The 23,429-nt window shown below is 56.1% G+C and overlaps 9 protein-coding genes and 1 non-coding gene across 10 annotated transcripts; 4 read left to right on the top strand and 6 right to left on the bottom strand.

Moving 5' to 3' along the window:
* Positions 1-908: 908 nt before the first annotated feature.
* On the bottom strand, positions 909-4,579 carry B0I36DRAFT_236838 (cytochrome P450; the record flags this gene model as incomplete). The annotated part of the gene is made up of 2 exons (XM_046149492.1): positions 909-2,298; positions 2,985-4,579. 2 exons carry the CDS (start codon positions 4,577-4,579, stop codon positions 909-911), a joined length of 2,985 nt encoding a protein of 994 aa, XP_046016721.1.
* A 947-nt stretch (positions 4,580-5,526) lies between these two features.
* On the top strand, positions 5,527-8,258 carry B0I36DRAFT_380772 (uncharacterized protein; the record flags this gene model as incomplete). Its single annotated transcript, XM_046160833.1, has 3 exons — positions 5,527-5,589; positions 6,815-7,241; positions 7,313-8,258. The coding sequence occupies 3 exons, from the start codon at positions 5,527-5,529 to the stop codon at positions 7,948-7,950; spliced, it is 1,128 nt and encodes a 375-aa protein (XP_046016722.1). The 3' UTR covers positions 7,951-8,258.
* Positions 8,259-9,088: 830 nt separating this feature from the next.
* On the top strand, positions 9,089-11,092 carry B0I36DRAFT_403130 (HAD-like domain-containing protein; the record flags this gene model as incomplete). Its single annotated transcript, XM_046161747.1, has 3 exons — positions 9,089-9,921; positions 10,020-10,221; positions 10,303-11,092. The coding sequence occupies 3 exons, from the start codon at positions 9,089-9,091 to the stop codon at positions 10,837-10,839; spliced, it is 1,572 nt and encodes a 523-aa protein (XP_046016723.1). The 3' UTR covers positions 10,840-11,092.
* Positions 11,093-11,191: 99 nt separating this feature from the next.
* B0I36DRAFT_345694 (pyridoxal phosphate-dependent transferase) lies at positions 11,192-13,092 on the bottom strand (the record flags this gene model as incomplete). Its single annotated transcript, XM_046156384.1, has 4 exons — positions 11,192-12,035; positions 12,105-12,707; positions 12,763-12,998; positions 13,075-13,092. 4 exons carry the CDS (start codon positions 13,090-13,092, stop codon positions 11,192-11,194), a joined length of 1,701 nt encoding a protein of 566 aa, XP_046016724.1.
* Positions 13,093-13,263: 171 nt separating this feature from the next.
* B0I36DRAFT_314417 (uncharacterized protein) lies at positions 13,264-13,933 on the bottom strand. The gene has a single exon (XM_046152757.1). The coding sequence runs from the start codon at positions 13,641-13,643 to the stop codon at positions 13,464-13,466; it is 180 nt and encodes a 59-aa protein (XP_046016725.1). The 5' UTR covers positions 13,644-13,933; the 3' UTR covers positions 13,264-13,463.
* Positions 13,934-14,238: 305 nt separating this feature from the next.
* On the top strand, positions 14,239-15,102 carry B0I36DRAFT_236620 (PRP38 family-domain-containing protein; the record flags this gene model as incomplete). Its single annotated transcript, XM_046149479.1, has 1 exon — positions 14,239-15,102. One exon carries the CDS (start codon positions 14,239-14,241, stop codon positions 15,100-15,102), a length of 864 nt encoding a protein of 287 aa, XP_046016726.1.
* A 319-nt stretch (positions 15,103-15,421) lies between these two features.
* On the bottom strand, positions 15,422-16,825 carry B0I36DRAFT_359280 (amidase signature domain-containing protein; the record flags this gene model as incomplete). Its single annotated transcript, XM_046158107.1, has 1 exon — positions 15,422-16,825. The coding sequence occupies one exon, from the start codon at positions 16,823-16,825 to the stop codon at positions 15,422-15,424; it is 1,404 nt and encodes a 467-aa protein (XP_046016727.1).
* Positions 16,826-17,400: 575 nt separating this feature from the next.
* Positions 17,401-19,312, top strand: B0I36DRAFT_236783 (Metallo-dependent phosphatase-like protein; the record flags this gene model as incomplete). The annotated part of the gene is made up of 2 exons (XM_046149487.1): positions 17,401-17,570; positions 17,656-19,312. 2 exons carry the CDS (start codon positions 17,401-17,403, stop codon positions 19,310-19,312), a joined length of 1,827 nt encoding a protein of 608 aa, XP_046016728.1.
* Positions 19,313-19,390: 78 nt separating this feature from the next.
* Positions 19,391-20,571, bottom strand: B0I36DRAFT_314421 (Pre-mRNA-splicing factor ISY1). Its single transcript, XM_046152758.1, has 2 exons — positions 20,432-20,571; positions 19,391-20,346 (listed from the first exon to the last, which is right to left on the bottom strand). The coding sequence occupies exons 1-2, from the start codon at positions 20,432-20,434 to the stop codon at positions 19,594-19,596; spliced, it is 756 nt and encodes a 251-aa protein (XP_046016729.1). The 5' UTR covers positions 20,435-20,571; the 3' UTR covers positions 19,391-19,593.
* Positions 20,572-22,505: 1,934 nt separating this feature from the next.
* B0I36DRAFT_t45 lies at positions 22,506-22,601 on the bottom strand. The gene has a single exon. It is a non-coding gene; the product is annotated as a tRNA-Ala (tRNA).
* Positions 22,602-23,429: the final 828 nt, after the last annotated feature.

Genomic DNA, 23,429 nt, shown 5'->3' on the forward strand with positions numbered 1-23,429 from the left:
CGTCGAAGTAGGGGAAAGTGCCTAGCAGCAGGGCGACGTGTCTAGGTGAAGGTATCGTCGGCTAGCGCCAGGAACTATCAGGTAGTAAGAGGGGAGGGACAAGTTGTGTTTGTGGGCGAGTTTCAACGCGACGCTAATTAGTGTCGGCAGTGAGTTACTGTCGGGCTAGCACTCGCCGATGCAGGTCCAAAACATACTATGGGTGATCAGGGGCGACTTCCCGTGATGGTTGTGAGGGTTGCAGCTGGGTCTCTCTCATTCCCATGGAGCCGATGGTGGTGGGAGCCTTCGCCTTTGTAGACCCACTCGGCAACCAGCAGGCAAATGGCTTTGCGTTGTTGACATGCAGCTTTCGTAGATACTGGTCAGAGTGGGTACAGGACCTTTGCCGCCTTCATCTGGCTCATCGTCACAAATATGAAAGTTGCTCGGCGATCAACTGAGCTGAGTCTCGGCGAAATGAACTATGTAGCCCCGTGCGGAAGTTTAGCGCTTTACCTCTAGCCCGAAAACCTGTATCGCTCGCCATAGCCCTCACGCACTGAGCCCAGTAAGCCCCCGGAGAGAAGCACTCTGATTCGATATCTGAGACTTTCTTTTCTTTCTGTCCATTTTACCAAGAACATGCTTTTCTGACAAATTCTGAATTGCGGTTGCTGTAATAGAAAGCTGCCACGTATAAGAGGATTCAGAGCACATGCCGCGGGATCTTGTAGCTTCCCACCCACAGTCATTAAGCGCTTATGCTACCATGGGCGCGCGTAAGTGTAAATAGGCATCTGACTGTATTTCTAGGAATGTGCCTGTCGCCGCTTGAAGTCGGGAAATCGTACATGTACTCTTCCCCTAAACCCCAGTATTTAATGTCCCATCAACTGCTTTTTCGAATACACAGCCCAACTCCCCCATCATCGCCGATGTGGCCCATCCGAGTCTCGTTCTACCGGCGCAGGCTCTATCTCGACCTGATAGCTGTACTCGGCCCGTATGCCCTGCCCACCCCATCCATCTTGTTTCAGCAACTCGCCCTTGTCAGAGGAGGAGTAGTCATCTCCATCCTGCAGCCTCGTCCAGCCGCTCCGGTCGTCGCCACCGTCGCGGTCCCGGCTCTTGACGGCCTGCGTCACGGTCGCCAGGTTGATGCCCTTGTCGGTTGGGTTTCTGAAGCGGCCATGGTGATCTAGAGGGGGGCCAGGCTGCTTGCTGCCAAAAGTGATGAGCCCCAGGTTCCGGTCTTGAATGTTGTTGTTGTTGATGTCCATGTTCTCCGAGGACGCCGCCTGGCCGTACCAGGTGCGCAGGACCAGCCGACGGAGCGAGGGGAACGACGCGGCGACGCAGCCGATGCCAGTTTCCACGAGCGAGCACAGCACGACGACGGCAATGTAGTAGTGCTGGTCCGCCGGGTTGCTGTACCGCTGCACGTAGGGGATCCGGACCACGGTGATGATGGAGGCGCACGACCCGACCGACAGCATGGTGAAGACCTGCAGCTTGGCCTGGAACTGCATCTGGGCCTTCCACAGCACCAGGGCCGGGATGAGGACCAGCGCCGCGTCGGTGATGATGGTGCACACGGTCGAGATGTAGCCCAGCGCCACAAAGATCTCAATGGGCGCGCAGTAGGCGCTGCCCTCAAGCACCAGCTGCGGCCTCCAGAGCGCCTCGATGGGCTGGCACTGCAGCAGGGTGCCGACAAAGGCGGCGACGAACGAGACCATGGTGATGGCCAGCAGGACCCAGACGGTCAGCGCCAGGCTGCGCTTGGAGCCGCCCGTGATGCGCAGCAGCGTCACGCAGATGGACGCCTTGACTAGCGTCATGGGGAAGAAGTAGACGAGCAGCCACGCCGTGTGCATCTTCTTGGACTCCTCAAACTGCCACTGGTTCAAGTCCACGTCCAAGGTGCCAATGCCGATGAGATTCGCCCAGATGCCGACGATGACGCTGCCCATGTAGGTGACATAGCCCGCGACCATCAAGCCGTCGTCCCACCCAAACACCCTATCCACTATCCGCACGTGCGTCCTCGTCGCTGTGAATATCGTGGTCAGCACGGCCATGACGCTGGCCGTGGTGATGACGCCGAGGGGAAGTCCAGTGGGCTGGATGATGCGATTGCCCGGGTCGACGTCCGGATTCCACCCTGCTACCGTCGCCATTTTTCTCTGTTTTTCGATAACGGGTCGTTCAATCAAGTGATGGAATAAGAGAATCAACAGATCATGTTGAACCCCGTCAGAAGGTAGGTGGCAGATACACACATACTGTATTAGTTGCCTTTTCTCCCACCCGTGTCTGGCATCAACGGCGTGCCACGAGCAAAAGGGCAAAAAGGCAACCTCACCGGGCTCCTGAACCAACACCTGCCGCTTATGGTACCCTCATGCTTGCGAGAAATTGTTGGATGCGCGGAACAAGGGCCTGTCTGACATGGTTCTTTCACCCTGCGCGCCGGCAAGCTGCTTCCGAGGAGGGTACCGGGGGCTGACATCCGTGATGTACCTACCTAGTGCATGCATGTGAATACTGTCAGGCACAATTGTTTATGGTTGAAACGGTTACCACGATCGCCTGTCATACAATCTGTCACAACCGAGGATTGATAGTGATCTTAATGCCATCTCAGATCAGATCCTGATGACTTCCATTGTCGACAGAAGATCACGGACGTTACCCCACGGCAGCGCCCGCCGGGAACCTTTCCGGTCTGGGCTGCAGCTCGTGACAGGGAACCCGGCTGGGGGGGATTTTCATCCTGGTCCGGGACCCCTGTGCCTGTCTGTTAATTCTTCATGCTCGCTCGAGAACCCAGGTCTGATTAGGGCGCATCCTTGATTAGCGTTGTGGCTGGCTGTCAAACATACTTCCAAATCTTCTTTTGGCGTAATACTTAAGTGGCTTGTGCGTGCCGAGGTCATGATTACTAATTCTGCAGCTGGATGTACGGAGTAGGTACTCCGTGTTAAGTAGGCAAGCCTCACTCAATAGTCACGCGAACGCCCTTGCTCCCTTCCTTGACAACAGGAATAAACATGTCGTGATCGTACGCCACATCCGCCACCGTAGTCTCGTAAAGCTTCATATACGGCATGACGCGGAGCACGACGGCCGCGAGGGCGAGGTGCAGCTCGCACATGGCCAGATTCTTGCCCAGGCACGCCCGGCTGCCCTTGGAGAAATTGAGCAGGCCCCTCTCCAGCTCGCGGTTCCTCGTCGTCTGGCCGTCGCCGCCCAGGAGCCAGCGCTCGGGGACGAACGAGTGGCTGTCCGGGTAGAGCGCCTCGTCGTGGTGGGCGATGGCCGCGGACATGCCCACGGCGTAGCCGCGCGGGATGGCAATCTCGACGGGCTTCTTGGCCCACTCGCCGCGGTAGACAAGGTCTTCCTGCGTGGCCACCCTGGAGCTCCGGGCCGAGACGCCGTAGGACAGCCGCTGGCCTTCCTGGATGACGGCGCCGAGGTAGGGCAGGGCCTCGAGCGTCGCCCACCGCGGCAGCTTGGTCGGGTCCGGGACGGCGGCCTGGAGCTCCTCGGTCAGCCTCGCCAGGATGGCGGGCTTGTCGAGCAGGTGGAAGGTGATGACGCTCAGCGCCCAGCTGGTCGTCTCGGTCCCGGCGCCGACGATGGCGTTGGCCTCGAACGCCAGCCGGGCCGGCTCCTTCTCGGCCTCGGGCAGCTCCGATTCCAGCAGGGACCCAAAGACCGTGGGCCGGTGGTAGCGGATCCCCGCGTCGAGGTCGGCCTTGGTCTTGTTGACGTGGCCTGGGATCGTGATGCGCATGGCGCGGATCAGCAGGGCCATGTCGGCGGGCAGGTAGTCGACGAACAGGACGGCGCTGTTGGTGAGGGGCAGGAGGAAGGGAAAGAAGCGGAACAGGTTGGTGGGCTTGAGCATGGCGAGGGTGGCGTCGCGGAAGTTGGGCGTCCAGCCCGGCTGGTCGAGCAGGCCGAAGGGCTCGCCGAAGCTGTAGCTCGAGATGGCATCGGTTGTGAACAAGCTGTACGCGGCCGCCACGTCGACGGGTTGCCTGGCCGGCCCTGCCTTTGTCCGCTCGGCGAGCAGCTTGTCGCACAGCTTGTTGGCGAGCGCGTGGACCTCGTTCTCGAGCTGCGAGATCATGGCGACGCTAAAGAACTTTGCAACCGGCACGCGGCGAATGCGGTGGAGGTCGTGGTCGGCCGTGCCAAACGTGTTGCCGTTGCCTCCCGACGAACCGTTGATCAGGTGCATGGGCTTGTCCCGCTTCCGGCCGCCAGAGGCATAGATCTCGTCGGCAAAGTCCATGTCGTTGCAGTGCACCTCGTGAGGGTTCACGCGGACAATGGGGCCGTACGTGCTGTGCATCTTCTGGATGGCGTGCGTGTAGCGGCCTCCGAGGTAGACATCATGGTAGAACTCGGGCAGGTAGGTCGCTGCTGCCAGCATAGGGCCCGGCACATGGTGAAGCGGGTGCAGAGGCGAGATGTTGTAGAGGGCCTTGAGGAGCTGGTAGGCGGGCCATGCTGTCACGACTGTCCAGACGCTCGACCAGAATGTGCCGAAGCCCAGTGGCAGGCCAAACGGGGGAGAGGCCATGGAGACTGCGGAGGATTATTACACGACTGTAGTAATTACGTCTTCAACTGTCTTGTCAAGCGAGATGGAAATGTCACTCTCTGATGGAGGATGGGCAGCGAGGAGCGGCAGAGGGTCGCCCGCCGAACCATGTGGAGTCCCGAGTCTGGACCCTTCGGCCAGGAGTAGGCAGGCACACGCAGGGTATGTACGAGGTGCATACCTATTGAGATAGCGGACACTTCTCCAGCAAGGTCAGGGATCATTCTGACAATCGGTCGAGAAAGTGGACTTCCGATGCCAGTCATCGGGTAATAGCCCCAGACTTCCGCCATCTGCCAAGTCTGCCCCTGGTCCGGGTTCGAGGCACTGGTCCCCGACACAAATGCAACCATCCTTGTGTGGCCCGACTCTCGCCCCGAGGGACACAGCCAACAGAACAGGCGGCGAGCTCGACACCAGTCCAACTCTCGCACTTCTTCTCGCCGTACTAATTAAACCAGATCACAAACCCGGTTCAGGTGGCTCTTCTTCGTCAAGACGATGGGATGTTCTCTGGGTTGTCACCGTTGACAAGGGCATTCTGACCGGCATGTGCATAACACATATCGCGGCCCCTGTACCCATTTGTCCTATCCTAATTACATAAGGTGTGCCGTGATATCCAGCTTGGCCCTTGATAGGGACACTAGCTATTTCGTTCCGTCTACGCCCGGGGGCCGCATGTTGGGTCGTTATATAAGGCCCTAGATAGCAGTCACAAAGGGCGTAACAGGAACACACTACAAGCAAACTTACATCTACTGAATAGCTAACGCAGCGGAATAAAAACGGGAATCTTGCTACAGATGAGGCTATCCTAAGCGTCTTTCATGACCTAAAATTTAGCACGTGAAGTGGAACAAGGGCACAGCGTTGGTCAAGGCGAGGTCAACAGTCGTATGCCAGAAACTCCGATCTCGACTATGATGGCGTTCGGTATGGCACCGGCGAAACCAGGTGCACTTCCCCAAGGTGGCCCCCAGAAACACGTAAGTCTAGTGACGTACGCAGGTACCAATACGTAGCAGTAGCGACGCTAGTTGCTGCAAGGTTTTGGCGAGTCAGGTACGATCGCTCTATGAAGAATACATGTATCCCACATGTGGGTGCCCGTGACAACGCCGGTACTCCCGCGCAGCGAGGAACATGGCAATGGCAGGCATTGGTCAAGTGCTTGCTTCCTCGGACTTGTCTCGTCCAGACTTGTCGCGTCCACTGAGCTTGGCAAGTGCAAATAACGGCTGAGACAGACTGAAAGAGAACCCTTGAAATCATTTTTATGGTACACGAGCCCGGGGCGTCGGAACTCGACCAGTAGCATTCTCTCACGAGAGGCGTCGTTCTGGAACCGACAATAATGGTAGTGAAAGACTGGGTTTACGGATAGACTGGACCCCCAGATCCATACGTTTAGTGCCACCCGGCACTAAAATAGGCTTGCTGCGTCGAGCTGAGGCTTCTGGCACGTAACTCACTACGCCTCAGAGAGCCACCTGACTGCCACAAACTAGTCTGGGCTAGGGCTAGACCAATCCAGCTTGTCGGTTTCTCCTCCTCCTTACTATAACGTTTCAACCGCTAGGGTCCAGCCTTACCGTACCCACTAGCCAGGTTGTATCAAAACGTCCGGTCTGGCTCACGCAACAGTGGTCGCTGCGGCGTTTTGGTTGGTTCTCGGCTGCGTCACCCAGCCAGGAGAAGGGACTTCCTGCCCGCCTGGATCGCCGGAATCGTGTTAGCGTGGCTTGCGGTCCCAGATCGCTGGATACCCCGTGCCTGGACAGCGGTTGAACAACAATCTTGCTTGTCAGCTATCGATGGTCAGTTGAGTTGGTATGGAATCGACACAACAAGCTCGGTTTGTCGGGATTTTTGAACAGCCCTAGTGACAAGCCGATCGCGAAAGGCGAGAAGCCGGCTCCATTGAGATGGCGCCACGGGCCCTTCCAGATTCCGCTCCACGCCCTCGGGAGTACTCAGAAGCAGTCGTCAGCTTCAACTCGCTCGAACAAACCAGCGAAGCTGGTACCGGAGGAGTCTAGAGGGTACTCTGAACGTCTTCTATAAAGGCGAGACACTTTCTCCGCTGGCCGTCATGGTTTTGTTCGAATTCTCTCTCACAACCTTTCTCCTGGCACCATAATCCACGCCGCCTTGATTGGGCTGTTGACGACCAGCTTCGTCTCTTCTGTTTCGGCGGTATGCTATGACCAGGGTGCCCCGGGCCCGGCCGCCCAGTGCAATGTTGGGCCAGACGAGACCGACTACCTGGCGGTCCTGGAGATAGTCGCCCAGGACTCGCGTGGTGAATGTCAAGCCAACGTTGCCCCCTTTGGAGGCCAATACTACGAGCTCGGAACAGTAGTCTTCACTGGCGTCGACAATGTGGTCTCTACCGCGGGCGCGATAAACATCATCTCAGACATCACTCCGTCCATCACCGGAACTTATACATTCTCCTTCCCCGTGCCGCACACGTCCATCTCCGTCGGGTCGCCCGTCGCTGTCTATGTCGGCTACAGCATACCTGGCTACGGAATATTTGCTACGTCCACGTCTTCCTGGACCGAGAACCACCTGCCCACCATTGCACTCACTGCTTCCACCACCACGTCCACCACACCGTCCACGGTGTTTGCCAGTGAGTCCTCGCCCAAATGGGTGCCAGATTCGGATCCTCGGTTCCGCATGATACTGACTGCGAGATTTCAGCATCGACATCTACCTCGACTGTTACTACCACGGCCACCATCACGCCGGCGGCAGTGACTACAACAGTCATCACCGGGACCGTCACGGTCCGGGCGACGACGCCAATAACCACAACCACAGTGACAATAACCCCGAGAGCAAAAGTCGTCTACACGCTCTCACGCAAGACAGTCACCTCGACAGTCACGTGTTTTGCAAACTGGCCTCGGCGCCGTGACCGCCAGGACGACTTGATCGCCCGCGACGCGCCAAACTACCAGTTACCCAACTGCGGCCCGGTGGTGACGGCGACCGTCTACACGGATATCGTCACGCAGTTTGAGCCCTCCATGACCACCGTTACCGAGACGGGCTACGAGACGGCCACGGTCAGCACCACGACGACGCTGGGCACGGTGACCAAGCCTGTCAACGGCGCGGCTGTCACCACCGTCACCCCGCGCGCCGTGACGTGGACCGTCAAGATCAGAGCGGCCCGCCCCACGAGCACACGCACAATAGTGATTGTGGTGACAAAGCTAGTAATTCCTCGCGGCAAGAAGACACCCTTATGCCGCAAGGCCCCGAAGCCGCCAGTCTTGCTGCAAAACGGGCCAGACGGGCAGTGTCCACTTCCCGTGAAGAAGCATTCCTTGTGAAGAGCACATAGTTTTCTTTTAACATGGCGTGGCGATCGTTGGCTCGTTGCAATTTGCTTCGGGCGAAGAGCATGGGGCGAGTTGGTTTAGAGTTGATCACGGCGAGGAGAAAATGTTTTGGAAAAGTTTAGGCTCGTTGCATCAACCGGCTAGCTCCTTAGTAGAGTCTCGCGTTAAACCCGGTGCAAATTCATTCTCTTGAAATTGAGGAACTATCCAGTCTTGGTCCTATTTGTATCATAATGCTCAACATCCCTGTAGACTTGCGGGATTGCGCGGTTGATCTGTCAAAGTGGGTTACACAAGAGATTTGTTTACAACCTGTCGCTACTGAGCAATGGGCAACTTGACCTGGTGTAAATCGGACCGGCATCTACAAAGTCACAAACGACTATCAGGACTAATCGGAATGTGAGGGCCGGGACTGATACCATACATATGAGAGCCTGCCTAGTGCGACCGGCGGTATAACGTGACCATAGTGTGGTCTTCTGTCAGTGTTCAGCCTCGAACGTAAAAGGAAAAGGATCCTGGCGGGTCTGAAGCCAAAAACTGTTGACCGCTATCAAAGGCATCATACTCCAGAACCATGGTTGCCGTCTTGGAGATCCTCAGAGACCAACCAATGAGATCGCTGCAGAACCTGGTTGCATCGTCACCTGATTGGGCTGGCCGTGCAGAGAAACTGCACATGCGTGTAAGATGAGTTGAGCTCTCAAGTCGGAAACTCTAGATCATCATTGGACGGAATTCAGGCCGGCATTTGCCACAGCATGTTGACTGAGTACCCATCAGGGAAAACAATGATTGAAAGCCCGCAACAAGAGTAGATCAGCAGTCTGTCGCCCGATCTGTTAGCCCCTGTTTGCTGATGAGAGGTAGATGTGAAAGATGAGACTCTTTTCGCACATGGTCACATACAAACCACTTCGTGTTAGATAGCAGGCTTGTTAGGACGATGCCGGCTGGTTGTGTAAGTGATCATGATGATCTCGAATCATGTCTATAAGGTGCGCGGCTGCTGCAAGTTGGCCGGCCGAGGCCTGGTCTTCAGTCACAAAACTCAAAAAACCCGAGCTCAATACTACCCGCCTGCGACTGTCAAATTTGACTTTCGCAGATACGCGGCTCATTGGCAATGAAGACTCATCCCGAGCACACGGCCACTGGCCCATGTGTGGAGCATACAGACCACCCCACTGGTACGGCTCTTAAGCACGAGGTGCAAACAGGTTTTATTCTTGCCCAGCCCTTGCGTTATAAGACGCTGGTTCTCGACCTCGGCGACGTCCTGGCATTCTACTCCGGCAAAGGACTCGATCTCCCTATCAGTGCCTCGCTGATCGGAAGAATTCTCAAATCGACAAGTTGGGGTGAGCTCGAGTGTGGTCGAGTTGCAAGAGAGGAATGCTTGGCACGATTGAGCCGCGATTTTGACGTGGAACCTTCGGGAATCGAGGAGACCTTGCGGCTCTTGGCCGGGACTCTCACTTACAACACTGAATTGGTCGAAATGGTCCGCTACTTGAAGAAGGCCTCTGGTGGCGATTTGCGAGTCTACCTAGCCACGAACATCACTGCGCAGGATTATGAGATCCTCAGACCGGCCGTGGAGGCCTGGGAGATCTTTGACGATATATTCCCTTCGTTTCAGCTTGGAGCTCGAAAACCGGATGGCAGCTACTACCGGCACTTGCTGGACCAGGGCAATATCGAGCCCGAAAGCACACTGCTTGTAGACGACAAGCCGGACAACATCGTGGCGGCGCGCGTCTTTGGTATGCACGGCATTCAGTATCTCAACAACGACAAGACCATCGCCAGTGTCAAGAGAGCTTTTGGGGACACAGTCGCCCGTGCAGAAGCTTGGTTGCGGGCTAACGCGAAGACTATGTGGTCTGAAACCAACATCGGCGTAGTTCTCCGCGAAGTCTTTGCCCAGCTCCTGATCTTGGAGAACCTTGGAGAGAGGTCAGTGACGCTTTCCGGAGATTGTATTGCCGTTGACCCAGATACGTTCTCGATGAGCCCTCGAAAGTTCATTTATACTTACAATGGGCAATGAATAGGAGTCTGGTGACCTTGCCAGAAGACACGGACCGAAGATGGAACTTCTTCGACGGGCAGCCGGCCTTGACAACTGCGGTCTACCCAGACGACCTTGACACAAACGCACTAGCGTTTCGGAACGCTGACGGCATCAGCGAAGCCACCAAGAATACAGTGATGGACGAGATGTTGACCTACATGGACGAAGACGGGCTCTTCAACGTAAGCATTGGGCCGCCCCCTCCCTTCTCCTTCTCCCAAAGCCATGACCATTAAGACCCAACCGTTCTTCCCTTATCAAAGACCTATTTCGACCGCAACCGCCCACGCCCCGACATCCACGTGACCGCGAACGTCATGTGGACTTTCTACTCCCACAATCGCGGCCACCAGGTCCAGCGCTCGCTGTCCTACATGTGTGCCGTTGCCCGCACGCGCGCCTACGAGTCGGCCACGCGGTACTATCTCCACCCGGACTGGTTCTTCTACTACCTGTCCGGGCTCTGCGCGCAGCACAGCGACCTCGGCCACCCGGAGCTCGGCGAGCTCAGGGGCCTGTTGGTCGAGCGCCTCGCGGAGCGCTTCGGGTCCGTCGAGTCCAGCGACCCGTGGAGCCTGGCGATGCGTCTTGTCGCGGCGGACAGGCTGGGGTTCGACATGCGCGGGGCCGGCGCGAGGAAGGATCTGGACAGGCTCAGGGCTGCTCAGCAGGCGGATGGGTCGTGGAGCGAGCAGCCGTGGATATACCGGTATGGTTCTGGTGTCTTAATCGGCAGTGTTGGAACCATCACTGCTCTCGCTGTCCGAGCGCTGAAGGCGGCGGAGGGGAACAGGCTGTGATGAAGAGCAGGGAGGTGCTGAGCGCAGACTGTGAAGGCATGAGGAGAAGATGTCACGACGGGGACGGCTGGAGAGGCTCACAACACTTGGTGCAGCAGGTCATCGGTTCACCTGTTCGATACTTTCCTTGCAGGTCTCGTTTTGAAGTTGGATGAATTGCATCGTCGTGAGGTATACATACAATCGAGTTTTCATTGCCTAAGATCATGTCACCACAATTTAAGTCATAAAACACAGACGACAATGCCTCGAAAATGTGAATCGTTACATTAGAGGAAAAAAGACTGGAACTAGGCTTGAAGCTTTTCCCATGATTGTTGTGCATTTCAAACAGGTTTGCCTAAGACGAGATTTAGCACACAGCCCGGTGAATGCCATCAGCCAATCGAGGCCCCGTGTGCTTGGTGCCGTGGTGCGGGTGCTTCTTCCTCTTGTCATGGTCCTTGACCGGGTTTGTCAAGCCCGGCGGTTGTGTGCCCTGCAGGATGTCCAGATCAATGGCGTCGTGCTCCATGAGTGTCTGCGTGACGCTGACAAGGTCGGAGATGAGCCGGTCCAACAGGTCGAAGCTCATGCTCTCACGGACCACAACGCGAAGAATCTCGGTCTTTTCTTCGGTGGGAGGCAGTGCGTAGTTGGGGATGATCCACTGCCGCGCCCGCATGAGCAGCGACACAGGCTCCTGCTTGATATGCGGGTACTCGGCCTTGAACTTGTCGCTGAAGCGGAACGACACGACTGGCAGGCCCGCCACGTAGTCTGCTGATGTCTCGCCCTCTTGCTCGCCAAGAATCTTGTCCTTTGCCTCTTTGAGGACGGACGAGGCGGCGTTGGAGGCGGAGGAATCGGGCTTCGGGGCTGGACGGTGGATGTCCGAAACACAGGTGTACCACCCTGTGGCCTCGAGGCTCTTGGACAGCACGCGGGCGTTCTTGAGGCAGTTCTCCATGACCTCGCGATAACCATTGAAGCCGAGATGGATCAGGTTGTAGTACTGGCCGATGACCTGGGCGCCAGGCCGTGAGAAGTTGAGCGTGAAGGACTCCTCCGTGCCACCGAGGTAGTGAAGCTCGAAGATGAGGTGCTTTGGCAAATAACTCTGGTCTCGCCAAATGATCCAGCCGACACCAGCATAGACCAAACCAAATTTGTGCCCGGAGGTGTTGATAGATTTCACACGAGGGAGCTCAAAATTCCTATAATCAAGGCGTCAGTGTTGTTCGACCCGATAATCACGGCCAAAGCCATGGTACATGGACACTCACCACTTTGGACCTCCGACTTGAGCATAAGTAAAAGGAGCTACAAAGCCGCCCGAGGCGGCATCGACGTGAATCGGAATGTCATGACCAGTCTTCTCCTGGAACTCATCGAGAATCTTCGAGATCTCCTCGACAGGCTCATAGTGACCAGTGTATGTGCTGCCGAGGATAACAAAGACACCAATAGTGTTCTCGTCAATGTTCTGCTTGACGAGCTCCGGATCCAGGCGGTAGTGGCTCTCCTTGGATACGGGCAGGATGCGAGCCTCGACGTCAAAGTAGCGGGCAAACTTCTCCAGCGCGACCTGGGCGTTTGCGCCCATGATGATGTTGGGTTTGAGCGTGTCCTTGCCCGCCGCCTGGCGAGCCTCCTGCCAGCGCCGCTTCATGGCCAGGCCACCGAGGTGGATGGCCTCAGACGAGCCCGTGGTCGCAGATCCTATGGCCTTCTCGCCTTTCTGCACTCCCCACATGTGTGCGATGATGCTGATACATCGCTCGTGGATGGCCATCATTGCTGGGTACTCGTCGTTGTCGGACAGGTTCTTTGCGAGGTTTTCGATGACGAGCTGGCGGGCCTTGTCCTCCATGTAGGTGCCCACGAAACTGGTGCCGTGTCAGCGAAGGCCTACCCGGCCTGCAACAATGAGGTTTTGCTTACCTGGCCAGATTGAGATTGGGCTTGCCGTCGAGATCCAGCTCATCGCGCAGGAGCTCATATACTGCATCTGCGGGAGCACCCTCCTCGGGCAGCTTGTATTTGGGCACGTCGACCCGTGCCGCATACTGGGACGAATAGGGCGTCAAATGGGAGACGGCCATTTGAGAACGGATGCTCTGCCCGCCCTCAGTCAGGTGTGCATCGTGGATCCGTTGGACGAGATCGTCCGGATCAATCTGTCACAGGGGAATTTGTCAATGCTCCACCTCTGGCCTAGTCTCCTGAGGCTGAATGAATACTGTGTTGGCTTACGTGACGAGCAAGAGCCATGGCTGTGCTTTGTTTCGAGAAGCTGCTCTGTTTCGTTCCTAGCTTGGGTTGTTTGGGACAGGTGAGGAAAGAAGTGTACTGGTAAAGAGAACTCTGCTCTGTATATCACTAGCGAGCTGCTTGACCACATAAGCTTCATATAGGACCGCGGGGAGCGGTTCATAGCATCGCATGACGTATGTATTCATCATCAGGCAACGCGGCGGCAGGGGCAATTGAAGCCCGGGATTGGGTAATACAATGACATTCTGCAGCGGTGTGGTCCGCGGAAGTCAAGCAAAGAATTCCTCTAAGCCCAAGGGCAACGCAGCTCGAGAGTTTGCCCTGATATGCTCAGACTCCTACACTAACGACTCGGACGAAGGCTAGGACTACGGCTGTGATCCTTGCCAGGATATCAACGCGCAGCTCACGGGACAATTGAGTCTTCTCCGGAACACACGGGTAGGCGTGGCTGCGGATTTGGGAGGGGGAGCTTGCTTGCGTGACGGCACGGAAGCGCTAGGTGCGGAGCTAAGCGTCCAGAGAGAGGGGCAGCGTGCAGGCGGCATGCAAGGTTTCCCTCGTCAGGTCCGAATCAGTCATTGCTAAATGGCCGTTTCTGATCCGGCATGTGGGAGTGTGATGACGGCGTACGCGCGGTCTCCCGGCCCCTGTGATCTGCGCCTTGGCAGGGCAGGAAAGGCTTGTTTCTCCATCCTTCAGAGTCTCTCAGGTGCAGCAGCATCATCAGGAAGGGTCGGCGGGTAACGGGGCAATACACGACACCAGTACGGGCGACATGGACCCGGCGAGACAGGCCAAAAGACAGGCCGGAAAACAATGACGTAGTGTGGTGAGTGGAGTCAGGATGCGGTGCTGGGAGCGAATCTTGACGGGAGGCTGACCCCACGATATCGGAGCTCAGTGGATTTGGAGAACGCCGTTGCGCAAAGTGGGGTAGCTCCAATCCTAATCGATAAGAATTATCACGATCGACCTGCCTGCCCGGCCTCGCAGGAGCTCGATCGCGACTTCGTCCTCATTGGACAGGATCACCCAACCATCCAAGTTTCCCCCGGTCGCGAAAGGCAAACAGCGCTACTCCACACATATCCAGTCAGCCGACAACGACACGCGACTCGATCCCTTTCAGCTCACGACATAATGGCGACCCATCGCGCCGACGAGCGCAAATTCCTCGATGAGCGCGGCTCCTCGGCCTCGCTGGCGCCCAATGGCCTCAACCCGGCGACGATCATGGAGAAAGCCGTCCGCGAGCGCATCATTGATAGCTACTTCTGGAAGGAGCAGTGCTTCGGTGTCAACGAGGCGGACATTGTCGATCGCGTGCTCGAGCATGTCAACTTCATCGGCGGCACCTACGGATCCTCCCAGAAGCCCACGCCATTCCTGTGCCTGGCCTTCAAGCTGCTACAGCTTGGACCCGGGGATGATATAATCGAGGAGTATCTCCAGTTCGGCGGGGAGAAGTTCAAGTACCTTCGTGCCCTGGCGGCCTTCTACGTGCGGCTCACGAGGAAGGCCGAAGTGGTGTACAAGACGCTCGAGCCGTTCCTCGAGGACAGGCGGAAACTGAGGAGGAAAGGGCGCGCGGGGACATCGCTGACGTATGTCGATCAGTTTGTGGACGACTTGCTGGTGAAGGATCGCGTGTGTGCGACGAGCCTGTGGCAGATGCCGAAGCGTGAAGTCTTGGAGGATCTCGACATCCTCGAACCCAGAGTGAGCCCGCTCGGGGACATTGAGGAACTGCTCGAGGAAATGGATGCGGAGAACGAAAAACAAACCAACGGCAACGACCACGGAAGTGAAGAGGGGGCATACAGTGACAGTGATGATGGACGAAGAGGCAGTCGTAGTCCTCGCAGCAGAAGTCGGTCGTACGACAGCAGGTCTCGGAGTCGATCTCGATCATATTCAGCCTCGGAAGGGTCATACAGGAGAAGCCGCAGCCGCACCCGTTCGCGAAGTGCGGGACCAGAGGATATGGACGTGGACAGGCGGTAGTCCGATATTGCGCCTCCTTCAGCTGGAGGCAGATGAGAAGTATATCATTCATATGAACCACCGGCACGCGGCATGCTCTTGAGTTCATGGATCGGTATGTCTCTCAAGCCCTGCCGGTTTCAGCTGGTCATTATCCCAACTCAATTAGAGTACATAATATTGATCTACACAAATTCAGTAGTCCGAATCTAGTCTAGACGGGCAAGTGTCGGACAGATTGTGGCGTATCCAACAGCCCTAGATGCATCAGCTACGCTAAGATTGTTGCGACCAGGCTCGTATCCATCACGTTGCCTTTCGCAAGGCTGACTCGCTCCACTCATCTTGTATCGACAGCGCGGGAAACCAATTCTGCAACAGACAGGAGGCGGGCATCGTCCCAGTACTGCCCAATGAGTTGCAGGCCGCCAAAATTTGCTTTGGATTCCTCGCCGTCTTGGGCAGGGGAAGCAAGACCCATTGGCACGCTGATGGCTGGCAGTCCAGCGAGACTTGCAGGCACGGTAAAAACATCATTCATGTATGAGTCGAGTGGCGTCTGATGCAAGACTTCCTCCAGGAGGGGTGGAGTCGTTGGTGCAGTCGGGCACAGTAGAAAGTCGACCTGTGTCGGGCCCAGCTTATTCTCCAGCACAACGGACTCGTCCATATCGCTGAGGTCAAAGGGCTGCTCGTCCCTGAGAGGGTTGGAGAGCTTGAAGACTCTGTCGAAATCCCTTCTAACTAGCTGGCGGACCTTCTGGGCTTGGATGAAGTAGTTGTCCACAGCTTCGGAGCTGAGCGAGTATGAACCCAGCAATATTCGTCGCTTGACCTCTTTCCCAAAACCGGACGCTCTCGTCTTTGCATAGAGCACACCGTCTGGCGCGTCCGTGTCGGTGTCGGTGTTCCGTCGGCCGTAACGGATGCCGTCGTACTTTGCCAGGTTCGATGCAGCCTCGGCTGGTGCAATGACATAGTATGCCGATAGCGCCATCCTTGTGGTTGGAAGTGATACTGGAACAACACGGCCACCCATATCTTCCACTATTTGTGCTGCCCGAATCCATCCATCTCTGACGCTTGAATTCAGCTCCTCCACATTATACTCGATCGGGAGACCGAACGTGATGCCTCGTAGAGTAGAGCGAGCTTGGCCATCATAGCCCGTTCTTTGCGCAGTACATCTCTGCCGCACAGAAACCGGTAGACTTGTCGGGTCATTGTGATCGTGCTCAGCGAACAGCTTCGTGCCGATGAGCAAATCTCTGATCTTGGTTACTGTCTTTGCCAGCAAGCCAACAGTGTCGAGCGAGTTGGCATACGGCACAACCCCAAACCGGGACAGCATTCCATAGCTGGGCTTGAATCCGACAGTCCCGGTATACGCTGCTGGCATCCGCACAGAGCCGCCTGTGTCTGTACCCAGGGCGATCTCTGCCTCCCCTTTGCTGACCGAGACAGCACTGCCGCCAGAGCTCCCGCCAGCCGAGAAGTCCTGGAGGGGTTCGGCGTTGCGTACAATGCCTCTCGCGCCGGTTGTGGAGTGTGTGCCCATGCCAAATTCATCCATGCCCGTCTTGCCAACCACGGAGAAGCCACGGCTCCGCAGCTGGGACACTATGGTCGCGTCGAAGGGAATGGCTGTGCCAGCAAGGATGTTGGAGTCGCATGTTGTCAAGCTGCCGAGGGAGGCGATGTTGTCTTTGACTGCGAGTCGAGCTCCCGTGGAGTTGCATCTCATCTGGCTCCATTCGCGGGACAAGCGTGGCGGGGGTCGGGTTGGATTCGTCGCGCAGAACACCCGCAGGGCGCTCTGGGAGCGGAGGCACCTCACATGACCTGGAGTGGTCATGTGGTCTGTCTACCGTGACCGGTCGCGCTCGCGTTTCATGGGAGGCTCGGCAGAAGACTCTCACTCGCGCGCTGTGTGTCCTTGCTGTGAGCACTGCGGTAATGGAGGTGGCAGCTTGCAAAATGCACCAGCCCACCACACCTCGAAAGCTCTGGTGGAGGCGTCATGCCTAACGCCTATCTTGCCGCGCAACCCCTGCCATGCAGGCCAAGCGGAATCGGGGAATCTCCGCAGGGGCCCTCCAGGTACCCGCGATTCCCCCATCACTCTGACGCACTTGCCCCCAAGGTGCCGCATGACCAGCAGCACAGTTGACCAATAGATGCATCGTCGTGATTCACGAAGCTTCCTCCATGGTCGAGAGCTAGCACCTTCACTCCTCACCATCGCAGCATCACCGCCAGTCTGTTCCCATCGCTCAGCTTGGCCCTGTCACTTGCGATTCTACGTCCCAGTGTGTCAAGATGCTGGGCAAAGCTCCGCTGGCTGTTGCCGTCCTGGCATCCGTGACTCGAGCTGCCCAGCCCGAGGCGCCAGCACCCATCGCAGCACCGATGCGTGATCTCGATTGGGGAGAGCTCAACTTCCTGCACACCACTGATACACATGGCTGGCATGGCGGCCATCTCCAAGAGTATGTGAGCCATCATTTGCTGGCTCGATGAGCTGCGGTTGTCATGTCGTGACCTAGCTGACTCCCAGCCACTTGCCTTGAGCAGAAGCCAGTATTCGGCTGATTGGGGCGACTATGTATCCTTTGCAGACCACATGCATCGCATGGCCGACGAGAAAGGCGTCGATCTCCTCCTTGTCGACACAGGCGACCGAGTCGAAGGCAACGGGCTTTATGATGGCTCGGACCCCAAGGGTCAATTCACCTACGACATCATGGGTCAGCAATCTATCGACGCCATATGCACCGGCAACCACGAACTATACCTCGAGGATACCGTCGAGCGCGAGCACGACATCACGGTTCCCATGTTCAAGAAGTCGTATTTGGCTTCAAACCTCGATTACATAGAACCACAGAGTGGCAACAGCATACCGCAAGCCCAGCGGTATCGGACCTTCACCACGAAGAATCGCGGCTACAAGGTAGTTGCGCTCGGGTTCCTGTTCAACTTTGACAGGAATGCCAACAACAGCGTTGTGCAGCCTGTGGAGGAGACCGTCAAGGAAGAGTGGTTCATCAAGGCAATCCAGGAGAAGCCTGATGTGTTCCTCGTCATTGGCCACATCGGGCTGCGAATGAAGGAATTCGAGATTATTTTCGACGCGATCCGAAGCCAGAACTGGGACACTCCGATCGCGATCTTTGGCGGGCATGCCCATGTTCGCGATGCGCGCAAGTTCGACAACAAGGCATATGCTATTGCCAGCGGACGGTATTTCGAGACCATTGGGTGGATGTCAATCGATGGTATCAAGACAGGGACCAGCGATGTTTCTCCACTGAAGGGCAGCCCAGCCTTCAAGCGGCGCTATATCGACAACAACCTCCTGGGCCTGTACCATCACACCGGCCTCAATGAGACGACCTTCCCAACGGACCATGGCCGGAATGTCACAAAGATGATTACCAAGGCACGGAAAGAGCTGAAGTTGGACCACAGGTTTGGCTGTGCGCCTCAAGACTACTGGATGACTCGAGCCGAGTACCCGGGCACCGACAGCGTCTTCACTCTTCTAGAAGAACAGATCCTGCCCGACATTGTCAAGAACAAAGACCGCCCCAAGACGCCCCGTATAGCCATACAAAACACGGGCGCCATACGTTTCGACATCTTCAAAGGACCTTTTACGAAGGATACCACCTACCTCATCTCCCCGTTCACCAGTGGCTTCTCCTATATCCCGGATGTCACCTACACAGTGGCTAAGAGGGCGATCCAGATGCTCAATAGAGGTGGTCCCGCCCTGGCTGCCAGTGATCTGAAGGCTTTGACGATTCCTGAGATGCGTCACCCAAGCCCGTTCCTCTCCTTCAGCGACCGGAGTCTCTCACAAGGGCTCGCATTACAAGGACAGCAAGCCAACACCTTTACAAAGAACTTCCAATTGAGCAAGCCTAACCTGGTCGCCGGTTATACCACCAAAGATGATCTTGGCGATGACGGAGACGATGCTGAACACTCGCCCATCCAATTTTTCCAGGTGCCCAACGTCATCTCTGCCGACATTGAGTTCCCTAAGGATGGGGACCCTGACAAGGTGGATGTTGTGTTCAATGATTATCTGCAGCCGTATATCATCCCGGCCTTGCAGTTTTCTGGAGGGGACTATGACAGCGACAACGTGAAGCGCTATGTCGAGGGGAGTTTCACAGATCTGCTTGCAGCCTGGATTAAGGAGAATTGGACCGGAAAGTGCTAGATTGATCCCGGTACACACTCTTGGGTGTATATATGCGTCTACGTAGTTGCATTTATATTGACTATTGATACATAGACTTGCTTGGCTGTGGCGTGCTGCTGTGACTGTGACAGATGCATGGCCTGGTCCGCCGAACGAGAATTTCGTGACTGTACAACAATTGCCCGGTGCCCCTGATTTATCGCTAAACTCCATAAACGCCAAGAATGATTCGGTTCCGTGTGACCAACGCCGAGACATATACCTCGAAGAGATGACCATGCTTACTACCACGACAGAAATCATTGAAGCTGGTCGAGCAGCTTTCTCCTCCTCCTGTCTACGAGCTCCTGCTGTACCTCGTCTAGAGTCGGCAAGTCCCATGCGTGGCCATCTCCTGTATCTCCAGGCAGAGGCTCCCAGCCCGGCGGAGGGTGTCCCTCTTTGCCTCCTTTGAACTTTTGCAGCAGCATATCCTCGGCTTCGCGTTCTTTCTCTGCCTCGTACTGCAGCAGAGTGCCGGCTTCCTCGTCCGGGGCGTACCCGTAGTAGTTTGCATCGACCGTTTTCCTCAAGTCGTCTCTCGTCTCGAGAGGCTTCTCGTTTGCCGACTGCCGCGCCTTGGCCGCCGCCTCGAACAGCTCCTTCACGCCAGGCAGTTCCTTTGCCCGCCCAAAGTACTTGTACCCTTTCCCGCCGCCCGGGATCTCCCTCCCCGTCTCATCGTACACCTTCCCGCCCTGGCGCATGTAGTTTGGCCCGCCCAGGTTCCGGATCTGCACCTCCCACATGTGCTTCTCGCGCATGAGCTTGTTGATCTCGTCGTTGAGGTCGCGGATCTGGTAGTCGGACAGCGCGGGCTCCTGGATCCGCGAGACCTTGCGGCTGATCTCCTTGAGGGTCTGGCCGCGCCACTTCTCGCACACGGGGATGCTGTCGACCTCGGTGATGACGCGCGGCCGCCGCGCCCGCCCGGCGTCGATGATGCCCAGGTCCGCGGCCTGCGCCTCGCGGAAGCGGAAGAGCATCGACTGCGCTTTCTCCGAATTGCGCGCCTGTTTTTGGAAAGGGAAGATGTTGGGTCAGCGGGTGTGTTCCACAAACGGCCGTGCGGTCGGTGGGAGACGTCCTGGTGCTTACCATTTTAACTTTCTGGGAAGCTCGACGAGCGAGGGGCGAGACAAAGGGTTCTTTTGGATGTAGTGAGTGCGCCCTGCGCCTGTTGTCACTACCGTTGGGTTGGGCTGTCCTGAAGGTGTCTTTGTGGTCTGTTTGGAGAATGGACGTCGAAGCTCCAAGCCAGTCGCAGGGGAGGATTTCGAGGTGGGGCCGCCAGAGATGCAGGTGGTCCGTCCAAGGCCCAACTACTGTACTCCGACGCGCCCATGCATCTTAAGCATGCAGTGCACGCGACCCAGGCACAAACTGCAACTTGCCAACTCCCATTTCCGACCATGAAATACATTGTTTTGCGCGTTCCAGGCACGTGCGGCCAAGACGGGACCGATGGGTTTCTGGGCCAGAGGCCGATTTGCCTGAGCGAACACATTTACGAATCGCAGCCCGCAGCCTGCAGGCAACCTGCCAGGGCCGGACGTCTTGTTCGACTCAAGCATGCCATTCCCAAGGTAAGGAAGCAATGACCATGCCGCAACAAGCTGCAATGTGGCTCGACAACGACTCAAGGTAGGGGACATTGTCCACAGACTGGAGGGCGCCTACTGGGCTGCTCTTGGATTCACAGCAACGCATTTGACAGCTACCTGTGGATATCGTCGCGACTCAGCAATTTTCCCTACAAATGCATGGAAAGTTCCTTTTGCGTCAGCCTAACACAGTCCACGCGATGAAGACAACGTTTCAAGAGCTAAACGGAGCCATTGGTACACACCATGCTTTATGGCGAATGACAGCAAACACAACAAGAACGGAAATCTGAGCGTGGAAGAGACGAGAGATGGTCCCGTCATCCTGGAGCAGCTGGGCTTCCAGGGAGCACCACCCGGTCTGCTCGACGTCCCCGTTCATGGGTGCATCCGGCGAATTCTCGCCAAACCGCGGTAAAGACGACACATTCATCTTTTCCCCGAGAGCATGTCTTCGGACGTCTCGATGCGGGCATTTCATATAGTTTTCAATCGGAACTGTGGCGATGTCCCCACGAACGGGACATATCGTTTGTGCGCGCTGGAGGTACAGGAGCTCTTTGGGTACCCGGTTGCTCTCTCACTCAAGTGGGAGCGGGAGTCCTTCCGGGCAAACCTCTCTCGTTTCTTTCTTTCTAATTTGTCTCGGTTTGTGTTCTGCCCTTGTGGCAGACCAGCCGCTCACGCCCGGTGATGACCAAGTATCCAAAAAGCCAAATTTGCAAGCAGCCTGAACGGTCGAGAGACTCGGGAATGGTTGCTAGTGAGAACCTGAGAGCTAATCTGAGGGCATCGTCTGTACATAAAGTGTAGTGTAGTCCATTCAGGGAAGCAGCGCGCAATAGGAAATATGTCTCTTTGGAAGCACAGAGTCCAAGCAGGACATGCAGTGATGGCCGCGCGCGGCCATGGGGTTGGATCTATTCTTCCTGAACGATACTATTGACCTCGGGCCATTATTGGCTGTTGATTTTTAGATAATTTGCACATGCTCGTCAAGGCTGGGTGAGCCTCGCCTTCAATCCTACCTTCAATCAATCGATGCTCACCATCTATGTCAATGGTTACTCGAGCCGACCACACCATTTGAGCTATTCCTCAGGTAATGACGGCGAACTTGTATCTCAAACGTTACTCTCTAATGTGAGCGGGGAAAATTAAATTTACTCAAGTTAAGTACACGGTCGTCGTGTGAAACTTGGATATCACGAGATGGGTACACGACTGGCAGAGGACGACCTTGAACCTGTCTCTTCGCTCAAATTTCCTCGTAAAATCTGAACTTGCAAAACGTCTGGCAGCAAGCCCTCTGCCAAACTCAGACACCAGACCAAAAGTTCCATAAAAATGAGATCATGACGCAGGAAAATGCAATGCAGGTCGCACAGTATGGAAGCTAATAGGTCGAACCACAAAGCCATAGCAATCGTAAAATGCCTATGCTACCATCACCTCTTTCCCAAGCTAGCTTCACAACGAAAAACATAGCGTCTGTGACGAATAGTGCAAAATAAAAAGAAAGCCATCGCCAACCAGGCGTAGAAAGCCGCAAAAAATCAAGTCGTATGTGGACGCTGTGGGAATTGAACCCACGACCTTTCACAAGCGTATCACGGGCGAACCGCGAATGCGAAGCGAAAATCATACCCCTAGACCAAGCGCCCGGCATGTTGCTTACACAACCTGATGTCATTGCCGAGGCTTAGGAAATGATATATCAGTAACAGATGCTGATCTGGCAATACCCTCCTCTGTTCCTTCCAAGGCTGCTATTCGAGTTGTATTGACAATTGGCCCACGATGGCCGGACAGCCAGCATTGGCACTAGATGATCGCGTGCGAAATAGGTGAGGACAAATGTGAATGCCTTGGTAGGCGAGCAAAGAGTCCGAGGTTGATAAGTCAGACCGTGACTAACTCTTCGCGTTGGAAACATTAGCAAATCCCATTGTTCGCGCAACAGTCAAGGTCTAATAGAGCATCAATAAGTACGCTGCGCTGTGTTTCTAGTTTTTCTACTCCCTGTTTGCTTACAAATTGTGAAGACCGCCAGCATACGTACATAAGTTCACTTGTGTAAAGTACCTCAAGGAACGGAAGCACGTGCGCGTCGCCTGCAATGAACCTGAATCAACTTGGGGTGCTCTTGTTTCAATGTATTTTTGGCTCCCCGCGCCTGCTGGAACTACCTACTTATGGGTACCTATGTCCAGCACCGGCACAGTGGGGAAGGTGGGGACCAGCTGAGCTTGGTGGGGCTGTGCAGCCGCCTGCGTTATCCTGAGAGGCCAAACGGTGCTGTTGCGTTTCAACCCACGAACTAAAGGGTCGAGTCCAGAGCTGACAGCATTCGAGTCGACGCCCGGTTGCGAGTCCGGATCGGTCACTGTCAGCAACCTGGTCTTTACCTGTACAACAGCGCGCTTACTTCGAAAGCGTCAGCGCGGCTCCTCAAGTCGCCCACCTGTCCTGTTGTACGAAATTCTACAAGT

Source organism: Microdochium trichocladiopsis (genome assembly GCF_020744255.1).
Source record: "Microdochium trichocladiopsis strain MPI-CAGE-CH-0230 chromosome Unknown B0I36scaffold_2, whole genome shotgun sequence".
In the NCBI taxonomy this organism is placed as follows: domain Eukaryota; kingdom Fungi; phylum Ascomycota; class Sordariomycetes; order Xylariales; family Microdochiaceae; genus Microdochium; species Microdochium trichocladiopsis.

Coding starts and splice junctions, on each gene's coding strand:
- B0I36DRAFT_314417 (XM_046152757.1), bottom strand. CDS start 13,643: ATGCCGCCTGCACGCTGCCCCTCTCTCTGGACGCTTAGCTCCGCACCT.